This window comes from Chionomys nivalis, chromosome 14 (genome assembly GCF_950005125.1).
Source record: "Chionomys nivalis chromosome 14, mChiNiv1.1, whole genome shotgun sequence".
Lineage (NCBI taxonomy): Eukaryota > Metazoa > Chordata > Mammalia > Rodentia > Cricetidae > Chionomys > Chionomys nivalis.
In genome coordinates, this window is record NC_080099.1 from 60,888,100 (window position 1) to 60,914,072 (window position 25,973).

The window sequence follows — 25,973 nt, forward strand, 5'->3', positions numbered from 1 at the left end:
TCACTGTTGGGAGTAATGTATGTTGCTGTATCTCGTTACTCGATGTTGAGAAGTTACAGGGGAGCTGGAGCCTATGGTTTGGCTTATGTGAATGTCTGGGCTCACCATTTGCGTCACTTGAATTTCTGGCCCTACCAAAATCCCTCCGCTCATTATTGGTCCCATACAGGCTTCCGTCATGTTACTGTTGCCCATGTCAGGCACCCCAGGGCTAGCCACCACTCTCTCAGCGTAGTATACATTGTGTGTGTTGGCTAGCTCAGCAGGTACACAGAGGTTCCCTTGAACATCATAGACAGGCGCCATTACGGTTTCGGTAACAACTACATTGGGTGGAAGCTGAGAATCAAAAACAATCGTCGTTGGCTGTACACAGGGGTCAGCAGTGGTATAGGTCTCAGTCACTATGATGTCTCCATGAATCATGGGTTCAGAGGCTGCTTCCATTTCTGCTTGGAATTCAGCCTCCGAGAGAGTCATTCCTGAAGATTCGTTGACAAAGTAATTAGGCCCGAGCAAGGGGAGGTCAGTACTGATGGGAATACAGGCCTGGTGCGAAGGGAACGGCTCGATTTCTGTGTCCAGGCAGATTTCGGCTAGAGTCCTGAATTTTGGATCTAAAGTCTCCATGTAGCTTTCATCCAGGTCATCCACAATCCAGCTGCAGCAGCCAATGGAGCCCACAGGAGACCCTACTCCCTCGTGATCGTATATGAGCAGGCAGTCGTTGGCTGGCCGGCTTTCGTCTTCGTCCGCATAAGCATATGCTTTCTGAGAGGGGAGGGGAGACAGGGAATTAGAGATTTCTTTCCTTTACAACAACCAATGAAGAACAACAGCAATGTTCCAGAGACTTCTGAACTAAAGGTTCTGTGGACTAAATTGAGAAATAAAACAATACTTGGATGTATTACTACATTATTTTGTTTTTGAATAGAGATCATTGTGTTAATGGGGCATAGAATTTGAGGAATATGTGTGAATCTCTCTAATTGGAATACTAATAAATGATGTGTTTTGAATCAGATGATATACAAATCTTTTGAATTTATAGTTTTTTGTTTCTGAGGTGACATAGAAATAAATGTGTTTAATTATGGTCAAGTATTTATTTCTAAATGTTTTTACACTTATACATTTATTTATTTGTTTGCATGCATTTGTGTGGCCATAGAACTCATATGGAGATCAGAGGACGACTTTCCTACTGACATGCAGATCCTGGGAACGAATTCAGGTTGTCAGGCTTGCCATCAAACACCCTTACATGCTGGCTCAGTTTGCTGGTCTCCAAATATTTATGTAAAGAGAGACATTAGACGAATTTGGAGCAAACACACATACAAAGATAGAAATCTCTCTAAATGCCGGACTTTCTCAGAATGTTCTTGAAGTTCTGTGTGACTTAGCCACTCGAAGATGATGTCAGGTTTGAGTGATGGCCCCTGTGGCATTTTTCAAATTACTATTATTGAGACAGTCTCACTGTGGAGCTCCCTTCTCCCACTAAATGAGTGAGTGTATGTCATCACCTGTCAGATGATCCGGACTTGCCTGGATGACTAGGTAGAGACTACAGTGGATGGTCTTTAATATATAGTTACGAATATAGTTATAGAAGGTCTTTAATATATAGTTATGACTTTCTGAATCACCTAAAAATATTTCTGGATACATATAAGTTGAGTCTACTTATTGACTAAGTTGATTAGCAGTATTGATCCATTATTAATAATCAATATATTTATATATAATTTATATGAATTTTACAATAGTATTTAACTACTAAATTTTTGTTTATATTTGATAATTTCATATATGTGTACCAAGTATTAGGATTGTTTGCCCTCATTACTCTCTCTTATCCCCTCTGACTGCCTCTGAACCCCCTTGTCTTTCTAACTAGTCTCCTTGCTGCTTTCATGACTTTTCATTTACTGAGTTGGGGTTGCTTGCACCAAGCACAGGTAACGACAGTGCTATTTACCGGAGCGCGGACTACTCACTCGTACGAACATAACTGAGGAAAATGTCCGTTTTCCCCTCTGCTGGCAGCCATTAACTGCCGACAGCTCTTCAAGTGTGGGCGGGGCCTTGGGGGTACCTCCCTGTCCATGATGGAAGGGTGAAGGGCCTGGTCTTGTGCTCAGATGTATAGGTGCTGTGTGTAGTTTAAACTACAGCATCCTCGGACTTTTTCTTTCAAAGAGCAATGGAGAAATTCATGTATTAGCATTTGAGGAATATGTTAGTCGAATGGAGATAATAAAAATGTATTGCTAATCAAACAAAATAAAGTTTCTCAACATGAAAATTATTTACTCTTTTAAATTTTTTTCTTAGTTTTTTTTTGCCTATGAGTGTTTTGTCTGCATGTGTATCTGTGTACTGTGTGTATGCCTGTGTCAGAAGAGGGTGTCAGAAACCCTTGAACTGGAATTAGGGATGCTTGTGAGTCTCCATGTGGGTTCTGGGAATTGAACTCAGGTTCTCTGGCAGAGCAGTCAAATCTCTTAACTGCTGATCTAACTCTCTAGTCCAAACTTATTTACTATGTTAGTGCCCTACTAGACCAGCATAGTTTCCTGGAGGATTTTTTTGGCATTCTGGTACAAATATATGGGCCCTAGACTGAGAAGAGGAACCTTGGGTTCCTATCTGTTAGCTTTTATCTATCACCAAGTTGAGATAATGCATAATCGAGCTTGAAATCCCTTTGTTCCCAGTCCTGTCATAATAATAATACTAACAATGGTAATAACAACACCTGCTATTATTTTTTATATTCTTATTATTATCATTATTCTGAGACAGGTTCTATCCCAGGCTGACTTAGAACTACACAGCTGAGGGTGACCTCCAACATCTGATCCTCCTCCCTCCACCTCCTAAATGTTAGGATTACAGGTGTGCACCCTAAAGTCTGGTTTGTGATGGGAATTGAACCCAGGGCCTGTGTGTGCTGGGCAGATACTCTACCAACTTAGCTGTATCACTGCCCTGTCCTGTCTGTCCTCTCATTTCATTCGATCCACTTGGAGAACAAGAAAGGTTCCTAGAGGACATTAATGCAATGTTGATTTTCTTTCTCATCATCCTTTTGCTCTGTTGTTGCTATGACAATAAAATGGAGAAATCAGGAGAAAACAGAAGGGAAGATGTTAAGGAAAGGGAAGCAAGGGATGATGGGGGATGTTAGTCTTTTCACAATAGTTAAATGTGAAACACTATTGCAAATTGGCTTTGTGTCTTTTAAGAATTGTAATTTTTTAAAGTTCAAGATTGGGATAGGGTTAAAAAGCAGCTGAATGTATTTTGAGTCCTACAGTGATGCCTTCCAAGTTTGTGTGTAAGGCTTACCTCGGAGAAGTAGCTGTCCAGGAAGGCCATGTTCATGCCGGTGTCTTGGTATTCCCGAAGCGTCCCTATGGTTGAGCTTCTCTTCCTCAGGGTCCCTGCTGCTGCTCCAGCCACCAGGCCTGCGGCTGTCCCAATGCCTGTATTGAGCTCCACTCCCGACACACCCCCTTCCACTGTTCCTCCGCCAGCGTAAGTATTGGTGTAGATTTCTGAAAAGACAGGGTGTTTCTATGACAATGCCCAAATTACCTGCATGGCTTATCTTACAACCTCATCCCCACCACCAACACAGCACAGAAGTGGTTCTAGAAGGACAGGCAATGAGTGGCCACTTGCAGAATTTCCAGACTTGACAAGAGTAAGTGATACTGGGGGAGACAGCTGTGGTACATGGCTCATTCTCATGGACACAACCTTGGGTATTTGAAGATACAGAACGTAGAGCCAGCTGTTGGGTTTGTCTGTGCAGGTGCAGCAATCCCTATGCCCTAGCCCACTTAAGAAGGCACAACCCATGTCCCGAAGCAGGAACTAGGCTGCTCCCAGCAGCCAAATCTCCGGTCCTCATTTGCACATGCCCTGGAGAGCTGGCTCACTTGGGGACAGCGCATATTCTTTGCATGGAAGTACCAGGCTTTAGGTACTAAGACTAAGATTTTTCATCTCTGAAAAATCTCACATCTGCTCTACAGCTGGACAACCCCTGCTTGGTTCAGTCATTCCCAACTGTGAAGTACTTCCAAGTACCCTGAGCTGCGTGGGACTGCTGATGTAGGGATCGTGGAAGACACTGGTTTGGGGAAAGCTCATGTGAACTAAAAGAGCATTTCTCAGCTTGTTGTTCAAAGAACACATTTGCTGCTGTTCTTCTCTTCCCTTTTCTCCAAATAACTTTTATTATAGATAATCATTGCAGTAACCTGCACCCCTTTCCAGGCACTATTCAAATCATATACATTGTAGCACACAGGAAAATATATACATAAGCACACACACCATACCTATCACCTGCATGTATATATATTCTATATAACATGTGTGTGGTTTTAAAGAGATCTTTAAATCAATGCTGCATAAAGAATTTTTAAATGAATCTTATTATACAGAATTACAATTATAGTATCAGTTGTTATGTAACCTTTGTCTTAAGGAGAAAGACCTATGTCCAGAGAGGCTGGGTCTATTAGGGATTTCTTACTAGTAAGTGGCAGAACTAGGAAGAAAATTGCAATTATGCTTTCAGACTCTGACTGTTAAGTTGCCGTATTTTGAGTTGCTTATCGGTAACTTCAGATAGAAAAGTTGAGTGGTCGCCCCAGACATTCATTTACCCTCTGAATGTATTCTCATGCAATGAGATTAACACGCATGCTAATGTGTAAGATATTTTCACTTGAGATTGGTTTGATAGAATAATTTTGTAAACCATAGAAAGGAAAACAGAATTGATGTCAACTGACCAGAGGAATCAATGCGGTCTTGGGTATTAGAGGCTGTCATGGGTACACATATATTGGACACATCCTGAAAGAAAAAAGATTTTAAGATAAATGTTTCATGTTCTTCATTTAAAAGCTGAGACTTTGTTTTCGCCTTGTATGGAATTGTCGGGGCTGACTGAATTCCCACTGAAACCCCGCACTTCCATGGGAAGCACTCACTCTGTCTTCGGGATGGGCTCCCTCTATTCGCCAGGGCTGCATCACTCCTTCACCTCCCTCGGGCACGGGGGCAAACCTGGTCCCCAGGCCTTCTGGCTGTCGTCGCTTGCAGCAACACATAAGCAGTAAAAGAGGAGACACTGGCCAAGAAAGGGATGAGAGTCAACCTCAGCTGCTCCATTAGGAAGTTACATTTTTTTTTTTGTGGTACTATAATTGGAATGGGGTAAATATAAAGGCAACAGTATATCAGATGCCCCCTCATCAGGGAAACAGTGTCAAACACAACTGTTCATGTTTATAGATACAAACACCAAACCACAGGGAACCTGAGAGCTGGAAGTGGGGAGGGTATGGGGCTCTGCAATCTAGACTTTACTCAATGATTTGAAGGAAGAACCAGTTCTCCCTGGGGTCCAGGTTTTCTGAACCAACTGATGACATATTCTGACTCAGTTCTCTGACTCCTAATCTCCCATATACATGCATGAAAATCTGCATGTCTATGGGTACTATGTAACTCCTGACTGAGTATACACACGAATGGCCCTCAACTTATGACAATTTCCCATGTGACATCTCAACGCTAGGAGCTTTCAGGAATATTATAGAGCCAATAGAAAATGCATTTCGAAATTTGAGTTTGAACCTTTCCCCAGTGTATGTAGCCTGATGCAAATGTTGGTAGTGGATTTTAACACCTAGATAGTGAGGTCCTAAGGCGACAACGCTTAGGTCCCATCTTGGGTTATGACTCAGACATGAAACCCTGCAAAGACCTCTTGGTAATTCTTATCTCTGTGTGTGTGTGTTTGAGAACTACTGATTTGAAGTAGTTTATTACAACTGCTAAGATTCCATATTCCAGGTAAGATGCCTTAGGTCAGGTAAGATGCCACAGGTCAGGTAAGATGCCACAGGTCAGGTAAAATACCATAGGTCTATTAAGACACCAAAGGTCAAGTTCTGGGACATTCCCAAAGGCATTTTGAGAATCAGTCAAGATTTTTGTGTAACCTTGCAAATTCATAGATCATTTTAAGAAAGTTTGCCCAAACACCAGATGTTATTTTCTTATATTTCCAAATGAAAATGTTTTAGTTTGTGCTCATTCCAGATACATGTCAACAGCCCAACTTAATGGACTTAATCATGTTGATTTAAGAATCCAGTGTTGGATTCCCAATGAAGTATAAATACTTTAGGGGCAAAACAAAATACATAATTGAATTTTCGTTTGAAGACCCATTGAAGAAATAAAGCACAGGGAAAGATGAGCCTCCTTTTGAGAGTTTGGCTCAGTGGCTTTGCCATCCCTAGGATCAGGGTCTTTGGGTAGATTCTGTGACTTCTTGAACTGCTTCTCCCTGGATTCTACTCTACCAGGGGAGCTGCTCACCCGAGGGCTCAGTAAACATCAATTCCTTCATTGTCTGTGACCAGAGGAACACTTACTGCTCCAGGCATGCTACACAAGTGCCTCCACGCTGGCCCTCAGTCTACTGCTTAGCTTCTCTACTTCTCTGTCCTCCATGTTCTAAGCGTTCAGTGTCGCCCCCCCCCAACCTATTGTTTGATGTTTTCTTGGTGCTGAAGACTGAACCCAAGGTCCTATTTATTAGTGACTTGCCATATCCCACTGGGTTCCACCTCCATCCCTTCTGTGTTAACTTGGGCTGCTTCTTTGTCCTCAATTGCCTTTTAGATTTAATACCATGCAAGAAGGTTCTGAGACAATCTTCAACTTTCAGGGCCCAGCTTAAATCCATCTCTGTAAAATTTTCCTCAACTCCCCTCTTTTGAGTTTCTCGTTCTTGCTTTTCTGCTTTGAAGCATTTTGGTGAGGTTTCTGTTATAGGACTTATTTTATATGCATGTAGATTATACCTGATGATTTGCATATGTTTCCAGTCTGTAGGAAGGCCCCTAACCCTTGGACTTTGTGGTTATCATTATCAAACAGGTGCAAACCTTTGTCAGCCCCAAGATGGCTGCAGATACCAGTAAGCAATGGCCAAATGAACTTAGTTTCCGTGTGTCCACAGAGACTATTTATAGTACTTACAGAGAAGCAGCAAGAGGCCCAGAACAATCATGCCAATCCCCGCGGGTCCAAGTCTGACATTCGACTGTCCAACCCCACCATCAGTGACAGTCCCATAGGTGTCATCCGTCACCCAGGTGCTGTCCCCATTGTAGATGCCAGTGGTGCTGGAGTGCAAACACACATGGTGGTCATCGCAGAAGCAGGCATCTAGCAGGACAGTCTGTGGCAGCTCACAGGCTCTGTTGTGACTGTCTGTCACAAGGATGGGGATTTGGTGCGTTCCTGGAGATAGAGTCTGTTCAGTCATAAGGATTGCAGAGGTTTCTGAAGAACAAGGAAGACACAGCAAACACGTTAGAAGTCCTTGGGAGCAACCCTCTCTGACACCTATAGCAGATTCAGCTCCTCTCTCCAAGTTCTGTATCTAATGCAGAGCTGAAGGCTGTGCGTATGGGTCAGGGCCAGATCTCATAGCTGCCTCCCTTTGTGTCAGTTATCCTTGTCTGCAACTGTAGCATGCACCGTCATAAGAGCGTCTCTCCTTAGTAACACGTCTCATGGTCCGCTCAACCGTTTCTGCAATATTTGGCAATTTGGATTTCAACTTTTATCCTTATAAATAAAAATAAACTCACAGCTCATTATAGAAACAATTTCGTTGGTGAAGAGAAAGCAGGTGATTTTCTACAGGACACGAGGATTTCAGAGACATCTGTGTATTTGCCTGGATTTATTAAATGCAGGGAATTGTGACTGTTGCTGAATTGGTCAAATAATCTGTTTATTTCAAGTGATCAAATGTTGATTTACTGCCTACTTGATGATGATTAATTAGTTGGTGTTTACACATTATGGATTATCACTGCACTACTGAAATATTTCGACTATTTTTCCAGGCATATTTTCCCCCAAATATCTAGTATAAATTAATTTTTCTTTTAATGTGCGTATGCCGTAGAAAGAGCCAGAAATCTGTGTTTGACTACCTGACTAGTTATTTGTTCACTGCTTCACTCTGGGGCTTCAAGGGGAGTAACTTTCACTCCACTTACCATTGATTGATCGGATATGCCATATGCTAGCTGTGTCTGATGGCTCATCGACCACACAAAACGTGAAGGGAGACCCGAAGGAATGATCACTGACATAGATCCTGACAGATGAAGTATCAACACAGACACTTCTTCTTTCAGTGTGAATGACTGGACAGTAGTCATTGGCGTCGGGAACCTCAATGCATATAGTTCCCGTAGCTGTTCTCCCCGAGCCATCTGAAAAGGAGAGCATCATGGGAGTTAGGGTAAGCCTTGCCATGGGATGGGAGAAGATTCCATTTCCCATCCCACAACGATGCCACAGGAAGTATGGACAGTGTGAGTGACGTGCGAGGTGGGATGGGTTGTGCCTGCTTGGATCTCTCAGGTCACTGTGGCCTCTCCAGCAGCCTTTCAACCTTTCTCGTCTCTGTATGCTCTGCTCACTCTCCCGAAGATGGAGATGGGAACTGGCATGTCCTTCAAAGAACGTTCATCCTTTGCTCCTCTCATCCTGCCCTAACTAGGCGGACCCCACAGCTGCGGTCAGTCTCCCTCCTCAGGGTCCGACTGATTCTGCGTGTGTGTATTCAGAACTATGGTGGGGGAGGGGTTGAATAATTGCTTGTATATTTTTATTCTGTTTTCTTTGTTGGTGAGAATTTTAGTTTATTTCTCTCTGTAATGACATTTCTAGGGACAAATATCAATTTCCTCTCTAATCTACTTGAAACAAAGCATTGGTCAGTATAATGTATTAGAAAAAGTAGAACCAAAATTGGGGTCTGAGTGCAGGCCACGTCCTACTTTAAGCTGTGTTCTAGTGAATAAAGTATTGCTGTTTTTACACTGCAAGGAGCTGCCATTTTCTCATTTGAAAATTTAGATATTGCCCTCTCTAGGTTAACCTGATAAATCATTTTATGTTAGTACACTTATTTGAAAGGTAATATTCTGCTGCATTTATTTATTTGCCTGTGATAGAAATCAGGTCATCAGACTTGGTGGCAAGCACCTTTACTCACTGAGCCATCTTGCCTTCCCCAAAGATGTTTTTGTATACTTAAGTGATGGTAGGTCAAGAGCCTGTCTTTATCCCATGTGAATATGATCACCACAGGACTTTCTAAAGTGTCTTTTATTAGAGGCACATTCCATTTTCCCACAGTTGGCTCTATTTGCCACTCTCTGGAGCCGACTTGTGGCCTTGTGATTTGTCAGAACAGAGCTGAAGCTGTTGTTTTGAAAGCTTGCCCTCCAGTGCATCTGTCTCTTCCCTTGCTGTCTACACGTCCCGATTCAAAGCCAACCACAGGAAGAGGAGGCTCTGTGCCTACATGGATCCTGTGCTTAGGTGAGAAACGCCAATCTTCTGGCACATTTTGCTATCATGTTTTTTCTTCATTCTTGTGCTGTAATTTATTTTTGTTCTACTTATTGCAGATTTTCATACATGACCAAGGTATGATCAACATGGTTAGAGTCTGTTTCAAAACAACAACAACAAAACCCTTCCAGAATATTGACTTAAGTAAGCAAGACAATGTTAGGTATGTAGCAGACCTGAACGTTAAGAGACAGTCTTAGGATGAGACTAAAATATGTGGCTCATTTCTTAGACCTTATCATGCTTTTGGGTTTTGAGCTTGCCTTTGCTCAATCACCTTTCTCTCTGGACACTGTGAAGACCAGATGCAGCCGTTCACTAACCTACCACCCCTGACTTCACCTAGGCCTTCATTGGGACGTTTACCTGGCTTCTTTCCTACTGACTTCACTCTGTTTTCTCTGTGGTATCTGGCTTCCTAGGCACTGTTCTCGAAAATCATTGATTGTCAACAAATAACAAACCCCTGTTGTGAGTCACCAAAAGGAACACATCATAGATTTTCCCATGAGAGAAGTGGCCAAATCACAAATTAATTCCATGCAGCCTTTGCATAAAGATTGTATAATATAATATGTAATCGATTTTTTTTTTGCCAAGAGCATCTTACAGCGGACAGTGTAATATATTTTTTAAGTAACAAGCTGGTTTCACATCAAGGCTCAATTCTGGTGACTCTGAAGTAAGTATACTCTCAGGCACACTGCCTTCCACCAAGGTGACCCTGTAGTGATCTTTGGCACAGCTTGTAATCCTGACTGTGAAGAAAACATTCCTAGCATGCTCCACTTAGTGACATTAGCCATACTCAAGCTATGTGGTCATAAGTAGAAGCAAACTTTTATTTTATACATATCCAACTTTTATGCTTTATACTATAGACCTCATATGATTCTGTTTTGGGACTAAGTGAGATAAATTATGGCTTCAATATAAATTATGGGTACAAGTATAAATGAATTCTGTCTATTTTTCAGATTTGATAAGTTTAACTCTTAATTTAACATGTCTAAAATTTTCTGTAAGCTTTAACATACCAGAAAACAATAGTTTTTGATTCACAGAACAGACTTTGGTTCAACATTAGAATAGTTTTATTCATAATAGTTCATATAATAGTATGAATCATATTAAAATATTGAAAAAGTTCTTACCATCTATAGCCAGGATTTCTGCTGCATATACCCCATCAGTAATGTATTTTGACTTCGCATCAAATTCTCTAGAAAACTGTATCTCACCAGTCCTTGAATCAACTTTTAACCAGCTGCCTGCATCATGCCCTATGATATACCTGTTTTTAAACAAACAAGTTCATTGTTACACTTCCGTGAAGTTAGCATTTCTAAATCACATGAGAACTGCAGTGCAATGGGCCCACATTGTGTATGTTTGATTCATCATTGTGAGCTTGTGTGTGTGTGTGTGTGTATGTGTGCATGTATTCCACTGAGAATCCAGTATTAAATACATTGTTATTAGGTTGACAATAAAATTTAATTCTTTTAAATTTTTGGTTATATAGTAAAATGTATGGGTATATCTCAAGCCCATTTATTAATTAATGATACTGAGTTATAGCAAATATACTTTCTCTAGTTTGAAAAACAAATATTTCTGTTCAGGCATGGCAGACTCTACTTGCTAGCTGTGGGCTTGGGGTAGGCTGGTTTCAGATTGTCTGTCTGCTTAGGGATGTGGAAGCCCTTATCCACCTCTCTATCTGGAGACGGATCCGAAGGACTTGAGCTGAGACAAAGAACATTTGGGTCTCTAGCAGCTGAGATCACACACCTTCACTTCCTTCATCTGATCCCTGCCGCTTCCTTGTGCGAGCAAACTTCAGGAGTTTGCCGCAGAGTCGATTAGATTACTAAATTGGTATCTGTTCACTCTGAAAGTGCTGGGGAGGGAGAGGAGCAGCTAGAGCGAGAGGGGGAGGGGAAGACCATTTCTAGTGATTTCTAGGATCTCTTGCTCTTGTGTGTAGTCTGTGCCCGGGGCTTCTAATGTGCTCTCGTTTTGTGCTTTGCCTCCTGATGTTCTCGCCACATTTCTGAAACATGTGTGTTCCGGTTTCTTTCACTGTTTTTTTTTTTTCTTTTAGATCAAGCAGAGAGTTGAAACTCATCTCAAAGATAGCCCCAGGTTCTCTGGGAGCCAGCGGTGACTCACTCTTTATGGTGTGTTTCTGCCTACAATATGACCTAAGCCGGCTTAGTTCAGGGTAGTACAGCCGACCTCAAAGGATCAAAGAGACTCTCCTGGCAACACTGGAAGCTCTTTAATGTTGCAGCCACTCCCCAGACGCACTTATGCTATAACTGGCTAGAGCTCCCATTGCCACTAACATGTTCTTCAGTTCCAGAAAAGCACCGAATGCTGTCATAGGTCCCTAAAACAAGCAACAAGAGAAAACCCTTCATCCCCCGAGTGCTACACCAATTCTCTACCACACTCCACCCTGAACCAACAATGGCCACACAAGTGGGAGGAAAGTACTTGTCATACCTGACGTTTGTTGCAGTGTTCCCTGTGTCCGTATCTATGGCTGTGTATGTGCCAAGTACATAGTTCATTAAGGAGTCTCCCCGTGTTCCTTCTCGTAGACTAAACGTCATGGAACTCGGGCGAAAGGCGGGTCCTTCGCGCACATTGAGAACCTGGATTCTCACAGGGGTGGAGTGCATTTGGAATTGAGATGCCACTGAGTGGTGAAATTGAGCTTTGTTTCTTACTCCAATGCTGAGGTAAATATTAGGTATTTCTTCATAATCCAGCATCTGAAATGATGGACAGAAACAGTTTTGAACTACCAAAGGGCTCTCTCTATCAGAGGAGGATGTATGTATAGTGGACATAGATGTGTTTAAGTGTTATTTTCGTAGGTGGCGTAGGTACACATGCGTGGTGCATGTGGAGGCCTGAGGTGATATTGAATGTCTTCCTCCATGGCTATGCACATTATATTCTGAGGCAGGGTTTCTCTCTGAGCTTGAAACTTTGGCTAGTCTGGCTAGCCAGCTTGCCTTGAGAACCCCCAGTCTCTGTGTCCTGTGGTTTTGGATATAGGTGGTCATCCATGCCCAAATGATTCTTTTGTGGGTTCTGAGGATTTGAACTCCGGTCCTCATGTTTTAATGGCAAGTGCTTTACCAGCTGTGCCATCTACTTAGCCCAGTGCTCCCTTAAGCTAGAATAAGAAATATGATGAAGAGGCTATAGACTAGAACAAAGTCCTGTAACCATGCAATTCTGACCCTTACGTTGAAATAATCTTAGTTACATAGTGTGTTTTTGCATGTAATCACTTAAGACTTTTGCACATGTGTAGGTCAGTTAAGTTTATAGGGTCATTTGTTATTTGTTTCTCTTTGTTCTCTATGATGCTGGGAATAGAACCCAGGGCCTTGAGCATGCTAGATGGGTGTGCTACCACTGAGCTGAATCTCCACCCTTAAGTCTGTGATTTAAAATTGAGATTATAGTTTTCAACTTTTTACATAAAAAAATCTTAAAATGAAAAATGACACCTCTTTTTATAAAAATTAAAAAGTTAATCTGGTCCTAGACTGCCTTTGTAGAATTCACATCTGAGACTCTCTTTAAAGTAGCAATGGCAGAATAGAGGAGACAGTATGTATGATCTAAGCAAATATATGGTTATGAGTTTAGATGATGCAAACAATTCTAAAAACATCATGCTATTACAATCAGCCTGATGCTATAACTTAGTTGCACTGGGTCTGGTAGACCAGATGGCTCCTTTATTAGGCACACTGAAATCAGTAAATGCCACACCCTGAGAAAAGTCACCTTTGAGTGAGTTTTCTGCATGAAAGGTGAATGCAGTCTTTTGATCCAGACTGACTGATGTGGGAACATAAAAGTTTACAAGAGAAGAAGCTGTTGTAGAAGCAGGGTGTGCTGGGCAGTATTTGTGAAGACTGTTCTAGAAGCTAAAGTAAGCAGTTTGGGCTCCTTCTTGAATCCTGGTTTACCATCTCCAGGCTGGGATCCTACAGATCTGTTTGGATTCTGCCCTTATCATTTGCCACCCAGGAGAAACAAAACAATTTGATCTTTGATTTTCTTTCAATTTTTATAAAAAGAAATTACAAATTCTGTGCCCAGAGTGCTGTGGGTTAGATTATATCATTATATCTGTAGTTAGAATATTGTTATACTTAATAAGACTAGTGTTTGCTATTTCCATTATAGCATAGAAATCCCATTGAGAGGAACCCCAGTGCCCTTGCTTGCTGCATAAAACCTTTTTAGACCAAACTGGTTGAGAAGAACCTCACCTTTTCATCTCTCACCAACACCTCATGTTTACCCCACCCCGAATGGGCCTTACACCCCACCCAAGTGTCAATTTCATTCTACAAATGAACATGATGTATACTTAGAGGGCACTTTCTTATTTTCTCGGTGTCACTGAGTACTATGAGAACAAGGAAGCTTTGTTTTTCTTACTAATAATTATTGTGTTGCTAGCCTGGAAGCCTCCTCCATCACAGTCAGGAAACTCATGGATATGGACAGCATTCAGATTCTGAGCTTTTTGAAAGCATAATCGGTCTAAGAAGCTCTTGGAGCTTCTTTGGAAGGAAACCGTAGGAATCCCATGCTTACCTTGACCACTTTCAAAATGCCTTCATTGGTTCGTGGATCTGTTTGGATTTCAAACCAGTTCCCCTCATTGCCAGAGAGGATTGAGTATTCGGCCAACCAGTTATCAGTGCCTTCTTCATCAAGATCAATTGCTTGTAATCGTATCAGTTCTGAGCTCAAACAATTTTCTTCAATACTTGCTGAGTACTGGAATAAAGGGGTCAAGTCTATGACATGAATTTTTAAAGGAATAAAGAGATTTACAATCATAGGATTATTCTTTAAAATACTATGCCAGTGATTTTTTTTATAACATTTTAAGTGGCATCTGTTCAATAGCAATTATAAGAGTGACATGGTTATAAGATAATAAAATTCATTTACAAATGCTACATGTGAAGTCAATATCCCATTGGCATTCATTTTTTTTAGCTATTTATTTTTGAGTTACTTCCCTCTTTTCAATAAGTAATTATATATTTAAAAAATCTGCTAACAGCCAAATAGCAAACATATTGGACTTTGTGGGTTAGAAACTCTACAGTGGCATTGCTTATTCCTTCGCTGTTCAGCACAAAGTAGTGACGGCAACATGGGGAGGAATGAACAAGAATATCTAGTTTTACTAAAGTAGGTGGCAAGCCATTCCTGGCCCTGTTATTTGGAATTTGCAATGTTTCTTCAGTCAAAGACTCACATAGCCCAGGCTAGTCTTGAATTTTCCATGAAGCTGAGAATGACCTTCAACTTGTGGTCTAGCTTTTGCCTATAGAGGGCTGGGATTGCAGGTATGCCCCACCACACACAGTGTGTGGTGTTTAGGGATCAAACCCAGGGCTTTATATATGCTGGGCAACCATTCGGCCAGCTGGACTACACCTTTCTAGTTCTGATTTTGTGATACTTTATGATAAAGGTGAGAATGGGAATAGAGAATGTTTGGGACTCTAATATTATTAATTCATCAAGTATAAAGCCTATATAAAAATATTGTTATTGTTTCACTGGATCAACAAATTTCCCACATTTCTGTGACTATAGCATGTGGAGTATACTGTTTTTACAGAGGAGACTGGCTTGGAAGACTGAGTCAGAGATAACTATACAGAGGCAGGAAAGGTAGCTCAGTGGGTGGAGCCACTGGCTGCCAAGACTATCTGAGTCTGACCTTGGCATCTACTTGGTAGAAGAGAGAACCAACTCGTGAAAGCTGTCCTCTGACCTTCACATGTGTGCCATGGCACCTGTGTGCTGACACAAAACACACACACACACACACACACACACACAAAATAAGTAAATAAAATGAAAACGATAAATATGTAGGAATGCTACCATACAGAAGAAATGCTAAGGTTTGTGTAATAAAGCTGCATCTCTCTACATTGTAGCAGCCAGACTTCTTAATAAACACGAAGGCAAACTACTGTCAAGGGAAAAAGATCATTAAAATAATGACTTACTGAAGTCTTCTCTAAGATGGGGAAATTATCATTGACATCCAAAATCTTGATTCTGCAGTCACACTCGGAGGACAGCCCATCTGTGGCTCCATCCCGATCTGAGCCCCTCACGAGCAGATTGTACATACTGTGTTGCTTAATCAGAATGAAAGAAAGCCATAAGGTTTAGGTACTGGGACTGTGACTCCAACACAATCCATTGTCATTATTTGTTTTTTAATGCATGAATAAAATTGAATATTTGTCAGTGATCATTTAATTTTTGTTAAAATTGGCTCAAGCATTTTCCCTTCCCTCCTGTGCAGGAATAAGGTCATGCACAAATCATTTTATCTTTGTTTATTCAAAACCAAACCCTCTGTTATCAGTCCTTCATAGAAGACTTTACCTCTCTGTCAAGGAAATTGGACATCGTGCGGACTTCTCCGGTGTACCTGTTCACCATGAACATGGGTGCGCCAGCAGGCTCCTGGGAGATGATCTTGTAGGCGATTTTAGAATTCAAGTGATTGTCTTCGTCTGCATCTGTGGCACTTAACTTTACCACCAGTGCATCTGCGAATAAGGGTGAAGGTGGAGAATGGTTGGGATTCTAATCCATCAAGTCATAAGGTATGAAAAGAGGGGTAGGTCTTTCCTTGGCTTTCCCTAAGTATTCCTCGAGAGTATGTTACTGTAGCTTACACCAGGGAGTCCCATCGCCCACACTGGTGGTTACAGAAATAGCAGTAGTTCACATACGAAACTCTTGACTGTTTATTCTTTTTCTTTATTAATGGTAAGTGAGTAGCAAACTATTGTTCTTTAATATATGAAAAAGTTCGGCAGACTATTATAAAGCCAAAGGAAGTGATTTTATCAGATTTGTCTTTACCATGGCCTTAGTTAAATTCAATATTGTAACCATTTATTACTTATATGCGTGAATTTTTTTTTTTTTGAGACATAGTCTCTCTACCAGAACCCCTGTTGTCCTGGAACTCACTATATAGACCAGCCTGACCTTGAACTCACAGATCTGCCTACTTTTGATTCTTGAGTGCTGGGAGCAAAGGTGTGTACCATGACACCTAGCAAATATGTATAGTGTTAATTGTCACTTGTAACATAATTATGACTGTTTGCACTTGAAGATAATTTATCAAAATAAAAGTTAAACAGTTATGAAAATGAATAATTGATCAGAGAAAATATAAATTCTTAATTATTCATGCAGAGAAAGAATGGGCCTTGTGGCCAATTCCCACTGTCATCATCTATCCACAGGATTGATTTTTCCAGAATTGGCAGATAGTTTGCCTCCCAGACCTCAAAGTGAAGACCCCACTGCAGAAAATCTTGGTGCCCTTGAACAGGAAAGGCAGAGGCATCAGGACTTCAGAGTTTATGAAGGTGTGTCTGGTCTTGTAGGTTATTGTTTAGAAGCTGTGCTCACAGGAGGAGGAGGTGGTGGTAACACTGGGCTGGTTGTGGTTTTCTCCTTTTCCTTCACCAAGCCTGCTCTGAGGAAGTTAATAAGGAAGCTAAAGCCAGAGTCCCTCCTGCCCCCTTTTGTGCCCCTAGTGAAATCTTTTTGCCTTTCAAAACCTTCTTATTGTGAATGTTCAAAACACTTGTGTTTATCTGCCTTTCTCTCCAGCTTTGCTAATGTATCCTCTGGAATGCATTTTGAGGTGTAATGTCAGGTGCAGAATTGAAAGGTTAAGGGATATTAGAGGGTTGGGAAGAGGTAGCAGTAGGTAGCGTGGGAGCAGAGAGAGTAAAGTAGCAACATCAGAAAAGTATAAGAGTAAGAAGAAAAGAAAGACAAAGAAAGCTAGGGGAGGCACTAGACTTGGAATTAAACAGGATGAAAAGACATGGGAGGAAAGGCAGAAAGGAAGGAAGAGGCAGAGGGAGACAGGGAGGGAGGGAGAGAGAGAGAGGGAGATAGAGAGCGCGCGAGAGAGAGAGAGCGCGCAGAATGTCACTTGCTGCCTGAAGACATAAATACTCATAAATACTCTCCATCGTGGCTCTGATGGAACAGCACCTGCTTCCTAGCTCTGTAGTGTGGTACAGCTATGGCCGCTCCAGGCATAGATCAGAATGGAGTCTGTTGTGCTTTTGCTTTTTTTTTCTTTAGCTTTTCTCATTCAGATTAAGTCAGTTCACCCATTTCTGAGAATGACACTGAGCACTGGCTCAACTGCATGTGTAAGAGTCATCTACGAATAAGAGGATATCTGGCATTGTAACCATATTTGTTTGCATTTGCATAGAGGAAGTGAGCAGATGCAGTGCGGTGAAGAGGTGGCGCTCCACTCACTGGCGTCGCTGTTTTCTTCAATGGTGGCTGTGTACACATTCTGAGTGAAGACCGGCGGGTTATCGTTCACATCCATGACTTTGACTCTGAGCTCCAGAGGCCTCTCTAAGTCTTCCCCTCGTGAGTTCAGAGCGCGACAATGGATCTGTGCAAGGTCAGAGAAAAACTGTCCTTCTCCACCAAGGCAAATTAAGCAACATGCTTGCAAACACATTAAGAAATGTGTCACGAAATAACATTTCCCCCCAAATTCAGAGTATAGTGGAGCCTAGCAATTGAAATATCACTTGTTCATAAGCAGGTACAATAAATACATGGCACACCAAGCCGGCTCTCAGATTTCTCATTCCTTCAAGTCTTTCACTTCTTTCTTTCTATCCACTGACTCGATTTACTTTTTTTTTTAAAAAAAAAAAAGGAGAAAAAACAGCACAAACAAATAAAAGCTTCTGGGACTCACCAGGAACAGTGGGGTTATCTCTCTGTCCACCACTGAGGTAATATTAATTTCCCCAGTCCGAGGGTTGATGGTGAACACTCCATAAGGCGGTCGATCAATCCCTGCTCCAGAGATTCGGTATGTTATCCTCTGGTTCACTTCACAGTCTGATCTAATCTAGAAGAGAAATGGCGATGACTGGGATCTAATTTGGGTGCAGTGTAGTTTGAGATGGACCATCGTAACTAATCTTCTCCAGGCTCTATACTATGGGAGCACAATGACATTAGCTCATAGGCTCATTAAAGAATTATACAAGTGTGTGTGTGTGTGTGTGTGTGCTTGTGTACAATTCCTGTTTGATGACGATGTGTATGAAGTACACACATAGTTGATGTTTACTGTCAATGATCTAATTTTATTTGCAAAGAGAGTCTGACAAAAGTAAGCGAATCTCTAGTGGTTTGTTTTATTTTTTTTTTTAAAATAAGTGTGTGTGTATGTGAGCAAGTGTGTGTGTGTGTGTGTGTGTGTACAAGTGCAGATGCCCATGGAAGTCATATGCATTGGAACTTCTTGGGGCTGTAGAGGTAAGTGCAGGCCACTGGAAATGGGTGTTGAGAATTGAATCCTGGTCCTCTGCAAGAGCAATACACACAAGTAATCACCGAATCATCTCCCCAGCCTGCTTCTCCTGCTTTTATATTTGAAACAGGGTCTGATATAGCCTAGGTGAGCCTCAGTCTTGTTGAGGATGACCTTGAATTCTGATGCTTCTGCATCCACTCCTTCCAGAGCTGGAATCACAGGCATGAGGCACTACTATGCCTAGTGTTATGTGGTTCTGGGAATGGAACCCAGAAATTTATGTATGCTAGGCAGGTACTCTACCAAGTGACCAACATCCCCAGCATCTCTTTGATAATTTTTAAAAATTGGTTTATATTAATATTACTTTGGTTATATTTGAGTTTGAGACTTAAAATGATACGTAAATGAGGAACATTGGGAGAAAAAAATGTGGTGTTTGGAGGCAACAAAAATATTGTATCTATGAATCTACTTTGTCACTTTAATGCCAATAGATAGCATAGCTAATAATATGCCATATGGATTTTGCTTTAATAGTTTAATTTCTAATGATTATAAATTTAGACTCTTTATGTTTTGGAATCTTACCTGTATACTGCAGATGAGAATACTAAGATTTGTTGCCAAAACACTGTGACTCAAGTCTACTGGGAATACATCTTTGGTTAGTTTAACTCTAAAGATCTTGTTTAATAAGAGGAGACCTAGGAATTCCCCAAAGCAAAGAAAGCTGAATTTTTAAATATGAGTTACATAACAACTCTGTAACTAGCGATGAATCAAATGGGAGCAATATCAGGAAAGTTTTCCTCAGCTCTGGACATCAGTGAGAAAATGCCTTTCTTTTGAACACAGTGCAATACCCTTGCTAACACTTGCTCTGTGTTCTAATGCTATAAAGAGGGGGTTTGGCGGACCCTCCTCCTTGAATTCGGTGAAGGTCCAGGGTCAAGACACCCAGAAGTAAGAGGTCTCCAGCTTTCATGGACTGAAAAGGCACACATCTTCCTACATATCTCTCTCTCTCTCTCTCTCTCTCTCTCTCTCTCTCTCTCTCTCTCTCTCTCTCTCTCTCACACACACACACACACACACACACACATATACACACACAAATATAATTAAAATTTCTCTGTAAAAAGAGATTAGGGCTTAGAGATTTGAGTTGCATCAAATTTGCCTTTTTTATTTCTAAAACTAACCAGTATGAAAAACCCTTGACATTGGGAGTAGGTCTCCCACTGTGATAAACCTGTGACATATAGACGGAACACAGAACACAGTAGATGGACTCTATCCACTCATGGTGGAGAACCACGTCTATCTTTCAGATTGGCTTACCACGGACATTCTGTTGTGTGTCAGTCCCCATCTTGTGATAATTAATAGTGTTCTGGGTTGGGAATATGTCCCAGTCAGTAAGTGCTTTCCTGTTAAGCATGAGAACTAGCGTTTGATCCCCAGAACCCGTATTGAAGAAGTTTGGACATAAGTGGCATGTACTTGTAATTCTGGTGCACAGCAAATGGAGACAGGTAGATTTCCAAGGTTCACTGGCCACCCAGCCTAGCCTAATTGGTGAGCTCCAGGTCATTGAGAACAAGCTGAAAATCACTGAGGATACAGCTAAGGTCATCTAATGGCCTCCATAAACACATTCACACAGATGCATGTGTACCCATACACATGAGTGCATCTGCAAGCATTCCGCATTCCACACACATTAAAAAAATAACATCTTGGCAACATGAGTCAATGACAGTATACTATTCCTTTAAATCTCTTTGGGTGGCAGAAGCTGCAAATCCTTGAAAGTTTCCAGAGCTTTCCAACTAACTACAAATGCTTCCCTGTTAGGAGGCCCCTCTGGCTGGTCAGTGATTGCAGTGGATGGCCTGGCAGCCTTTTTCAAAGCTTGGGAGCATGGGGACTCTCCCCTCCTGACCCTTGGTGAAACTTCCGGCTCTCTACCTGCCCTTATCTGGAAAATGTCCCAGGGGCAGGGAGGATTGACCTTATCTGAGAGCTATTTCTAAACTTGGAAGCCTGAATTATCTCTAGGGTGACCCTTGGCACAGTTTCCTGCTAGAAGCCTCCCCTGCTGTATTCCTGTAACTAAAGACTTGTGTGCTAGGAGCTTTGCTTTAGAACCCTGCTACCACATACAAAGTCTTACATCAGGAGCTTGCACCTGATGCAAATTAGGGTTTATCCCAAGGACTCCCAAACCTATATTCCTTATACTCTGGAATAAAGTTGAGCAGATTCCCTGAAGCTGTCTCCACAAGAGCTGTCTCCTACCCAAAGCTCTCTGAGCCCTGTTTCCAGCTTCTGCTCCCTCCCTTGTGGACCAGTGTAGCCAAAAATTCCAAGGAAGAAGCAGAGCCACACTTCCTCTAGGAGCTCCGGCTACCCCTGCTTGCTCCATCACTCACTCTGGCAATTGGGTTCCTCTTAGAGTTGTCCTCTCCCTCCCGACAGGCGGCGGCAAACTTGATCCACTCCCGCTTTTGTCTTCTGACGGTCTGCCAGGTTGTGGTACCATTTTCAACGTCTAATTCTTTTACCTAAAGCAAAAACGATGGATGTTTCTCATAGTGTTTGGGTGCCTTGTGCTTAGACAACTTATTGACATTGTAAGATGTGTCCAGAGGAAATGCTAAATTGAGGATCAAAGGAACCGATTCTCACATGGAGAATTCTGGACATAAACCTTTCCACCCCTGCCGGTGTTAGACATAGAACGGTCTCATGTTTCTAGAAGATCCTATGGGAACAGGTCTCCTTAGCTGTGTTTGGTGCTCTGTAGCTGTGCTGTGCCATGTAGCACATCTCTTCTTCAGTGCATCTCCCTCCCTAGGTAAAGAGCTTGTCTACTTTGCCGTTCCTTGGTTCCTTGATCTCTGACTGGGTTCTTCCCATCCCTGTCACTGTTCCATGTTAATGCGTTCCATACAAAACAAAGGAAGGGATTCTTCCCTTCTGCTGATAAGCAGTTTGCTGTAGTTGAGATCCGTGGGTGGTATTGTAAATTAGAAAGCTTCTAAGCAGCATGCACAGCTCTGGTGACCATGCTATGTGCAGCTCTGTCATTTCCTGAAAAATATTTTGGCTGTATCTTGCTAGATGTTTGTTCTTTCATGAATTTATGTTGCTGTTGTCCAAGAATTGACAGTACCAAAGAGGCTAACAATTCTATGTTAATCATGAACACATATATATGCATGTGTAAAGACATAAAATGTGTATTTATTTCTCAAAGTCTTAATGTCCTTATTGGATCATAGATGATCATGTTTATTTAAGGCTTTGAATGCTGTTCTTGGAGAAAGCAGATGCCCACAAGAATGGAGTTTGTCATTTCAAGAACAAACAAGTTTGTACCTCCCCTATTTTAATTCCATTGTCTGGAATGTCCCAGGTATCTATTTTTTTGTCAGTGTCCCTTAGACATGACTTTACTTTCTTCAGTGACTTGAGACAATCCCAGTGAAGATTTCCCAATGGTGATGGGTTCAGGGCCTCCTTAGGCTGACTTCCGCCCCACTTTGAATGGAAGTAGATTCTCTGCCATTCTGTTGAGTTGCGATTTAGGAATTTTTAACTTTGCAACTTTCTTTCATTTACAGGGCATCAGTGGTACCTTCTTACTGACATCCCTCTTCCTTCTTCAAGGGTTTCTCTGCTTCGCTTGCTTGATGTAGGTTGAGAAATCTACAAATAAGCTGCTAAAATAATTGGATGAGTGGAGGCGCAATGACCTCAAGCTCTGGAAACCATGTCTTATACGCATAGTCGTTAGGATCTAGGGCCTTCCTACTGTTACTTCAAGTCAACTCAGGTTCCATCTTCTACCTTTTGTCAAGATAACTATAGTTGCTAATATTTTAATACATGATACATCTTAACATCCACTTTCTTTTCATTTAAGTACATGCATACATTACCTCAACGATAAATTCACTGTTCACTCCAAGGACCACCTGTAACAGAGGGCAAGACATTAGCTTACATCTGTATAATTTATAGGACACAGAATTATAAGATTATGATATTCTTTCATCATTTAAAATGTATATGCAATCAATAATGTAAAATACAATTAACAGTAGAAGATAAGCAATGCAGAGCTGCTGTCTTATCTTTAAAAGTCTTCTGAGCTTTACAAGAGCACAAAAAGAAAGCTCCTGAGCTGAGATGACTCAGTAGGTAAAATGCTTTCTGTGCAAGGATGAGGCCCTAAATTCAGAGTCCCCATACTTTCTGTAAAAGCAAGACACAGTAACAGAGACCTGTAACACCAGTCCTAGGGAAGTGGGAGTAGATTCCTGGGCTTGTAAACCATCCAGTCTAGCCAAAAGGGAGAACTACAGATACTGTGAGAAACTCTCTCTTGAAAAATAAGTATGTTGACACCTGATTTCCATATATGCTTGCATGAGTGAATGTATACACACACACACGCACACACATGCTCAGTCAAACACACACTCACACATACTTGTGTCTCCAACATGATGAGTTAGGAAACTAGCTTCACCAGAAACCCTAACAAAGACAAATAAAAAATAGGAAACTTTGATTTGTACAAAGAGTATTATTATTCAGAGTTGAAGGAAATATGAAATGTAAAATGACATGGTTTAAGAAAACAGAAGGGCACAGTTGTAACCATGAACTATTGTTCCAGATCGTGGGAGGCTAGTGGGGCTGTGTGACATCCTGTGTCAGAAAAGAAGATAAAGGAAGAAAGGCAGAGATCAGAACCTGTGCTGAATGCATCTCTTTTTACTTTGGTGCAAGGAATACAAAGGCAGTGCTGAGACCAGAGGGAGGGGCTGACCCAGGAACAGAAAGGAAGCAGAGATGTTTAATGACCTTGGGTGGGATGGAAGTCAAGGAGAATGGAAACTGGGAAGCTCTCGGGCTCTTGAGGCAAGAGGTCCTTGTTGACTTCTGTACATGGTGTGTGTCAGTTTGCAAGAGTCAGCAAAATATTACTGAGGAGGGGAAGTTGCAATGGTGGATTAGAGTTTCAACAAGTTGTCAGATAAACGAGACTTGGGCAGTTCACAGGTTAATTAGATGGGAGATTTTGTTGTTGTTGTTGTAAAACCAAGAACAAATATACAGTCAATAAGGACAGGAGAAGGGTATTGTGGAGAAAGAATGGTAGGAAGGGGAGGATGGGTGGTGAGAAATAAGCGGAAGAGTAGCTAGAGATACGAGAAAGAAAGTGGAGATGGATGAATTAGAAGGGCAGGCAGTCTGGGGAGGCAGCTCAGTGGAACAGTGACTACTTTGTGTGCTTTTGATGCCCTGGTTTCTGTCTGTTTCATAAAGAAAACCAACACCAGTGTGAAATGGGCAGATAAAACAGATACTTGATTATGAGAGCCAACATCTACCTGGAATGGAAATATCAACATACACGGTGTATATAAGGCACACTATGTTATAATGATACATACGTACAATTCATATAAAATATGCTATTCTTTTGAAGATATAACTCAGTCATTTGAGTGCTATTCCTAGCACCATAGGAAACTGAGTGTGCTGGTCACACATGTAATCCGAGGGCTCAGGAGATGAACATAGGAGAATAGGAAGTTCAAGTTCACCCAGCCTCCACAGTGAGTTGGAGACCAACTTTTTATGTTACAAGTAAATGAGGACTGTATCAACAAATACATTTATAAAAAAAATGAAAGAATACAGTAAAAATAGGAAACCATTATGAAGAATAATTGGCTTAGTTTCACACATCACTATGCCCCAGCTTTTGTGGTGAGCAGGGCATAGAAGTTCTAAGCAGACTGCAGCAGTCTCTAGAGCTCTATGCTGTAGGAGACATGAAACGAAAAGAAAGAGGTAGGCTTTTTGACATTCTTGAATTGGAAAACATTTGAGTGCAAAAACTTAGAAATAAGAATAGGGCTATATCCCAGTGTTAGAGTATTTGTCTGACATCTTCAGGACCACAGGTTCAGTTTCTAGTAAACACACACACACACACACACACACACACACACACACACACACACACGGGAAAGAGAAAGACAACCACTATCCATAGCTGATGAAGAGCCCATGGACACGCGGGCACAAGGAAGAACAGAATGAACAAATGAGTTCTTTGGTGTTTTGTCCAGAACTCGGCAATCTATGAGGGCCTATGGAGACTTTGGGGTGTGGTAAGCTGCTGTCATCAACTCCAGCTAGAAGAGGAACTCAGGAACTGGAAGAGGGGGACAGCTGACATGGACACAGAGCAGATTCTGACAGGCGGGAGCGAGTGCAGGCAGAACAGAGCACAGTGGGGCTTGGGATGGCAGAGTCCAGAAGAGCAGCAGCAGAGGTTAGAAATCCGCCAGTGGGGGACAGAGTGTCCTCTTCACTCCCATTCTCCTGCTCACGGGGCTCCTTAGACACTAGGGAGAGTCCAGGCCTGTGGCGGAAGACAGTATTTAGTGGAAGACGCCATGGTTTAGCTGCAGAGAATGGTCTATTTTGTCATATGATCTTGACTCAAGGTTAGAGCTTTTTTGTTAGCAAAGCAGATCATTCTGGAAGGTATAAGGAAAAATCAAGCAGAATCTTACTATTCAGAGAGCAACAACTTCCCTTTGGGTTTTGTTCCAAAACACATAATTATACAATCATAGTTGTTTCCATCAGAAGAAAGTATACATACGATGTGCTTCTTGTACTCAGTGCTTGCTGTGGAAAGGGCCCGTGTCAGTGAACACTGTAGGCATATGTAGCTCACCGTAGCTGTTTATTCACTTTGGTGGCTGGGGAATTAGAGTATCTAAGAACCATAACCCCGCACCGGGAGGATTGCACACTAAATCTCATACCCAATTCTCTCCTTGGTAATATTAGATCAGTGACCTCAGTATGTGAGATTATTACCTAGAAAAATTGGGGTAGATGGATTTGTGTCTAAGTCTCTTGCCTCCCAAGTAGAGAATCTGTGTTCAATTCCATGTCAAAATCAGTGTTACAAGTCAGGTATGGTGATGTAGGCTTGTGATCCTGTGGGTGGTGACGTGGGTACTAG

At 41.7% G+C, this 25,973-nt stretch overlaps 1 protein-coding gene across 1 annotated transcript; it reads right to left on the bottom strand.

The window, feature by feature from the left end:
- Positions 1 to 25,732, bottom strand: Dsg4 (desmoglein 4). The gene is made up of 16 exons (XM_057788450.1): positions 25,680 to 25,732; positions 22,855 to 22,921; positions 21,343 to 21,474; positions 18,338 to 18,493; positions 17,878 to 18,022; positions 15,958 to 16,124; positions 15,570 to 15,704; positions 14,128 to 14,313; positions 12,001 to 12,272; positions 10,644 to 10,783; positions 8,121 to 8,339; positions 7,087 to 7,392; positions 5,022 to 5,161; positions 4,821 to 4,884; positions 3,361 to 3,569; positions 1 to 771 (listed from the first exon to the last, which is right to left on the bottom strand). Exons 1-16 carry the CDS (start codon positions 25,730 to 25,732, stop codon positions 1 to 3), a joined length of 3,162 nt encoding a protein of 1,053 aa, XP_057644433.1.
- Positions 25,733 to 25,973: the final 241 nt, after the last annotated feature.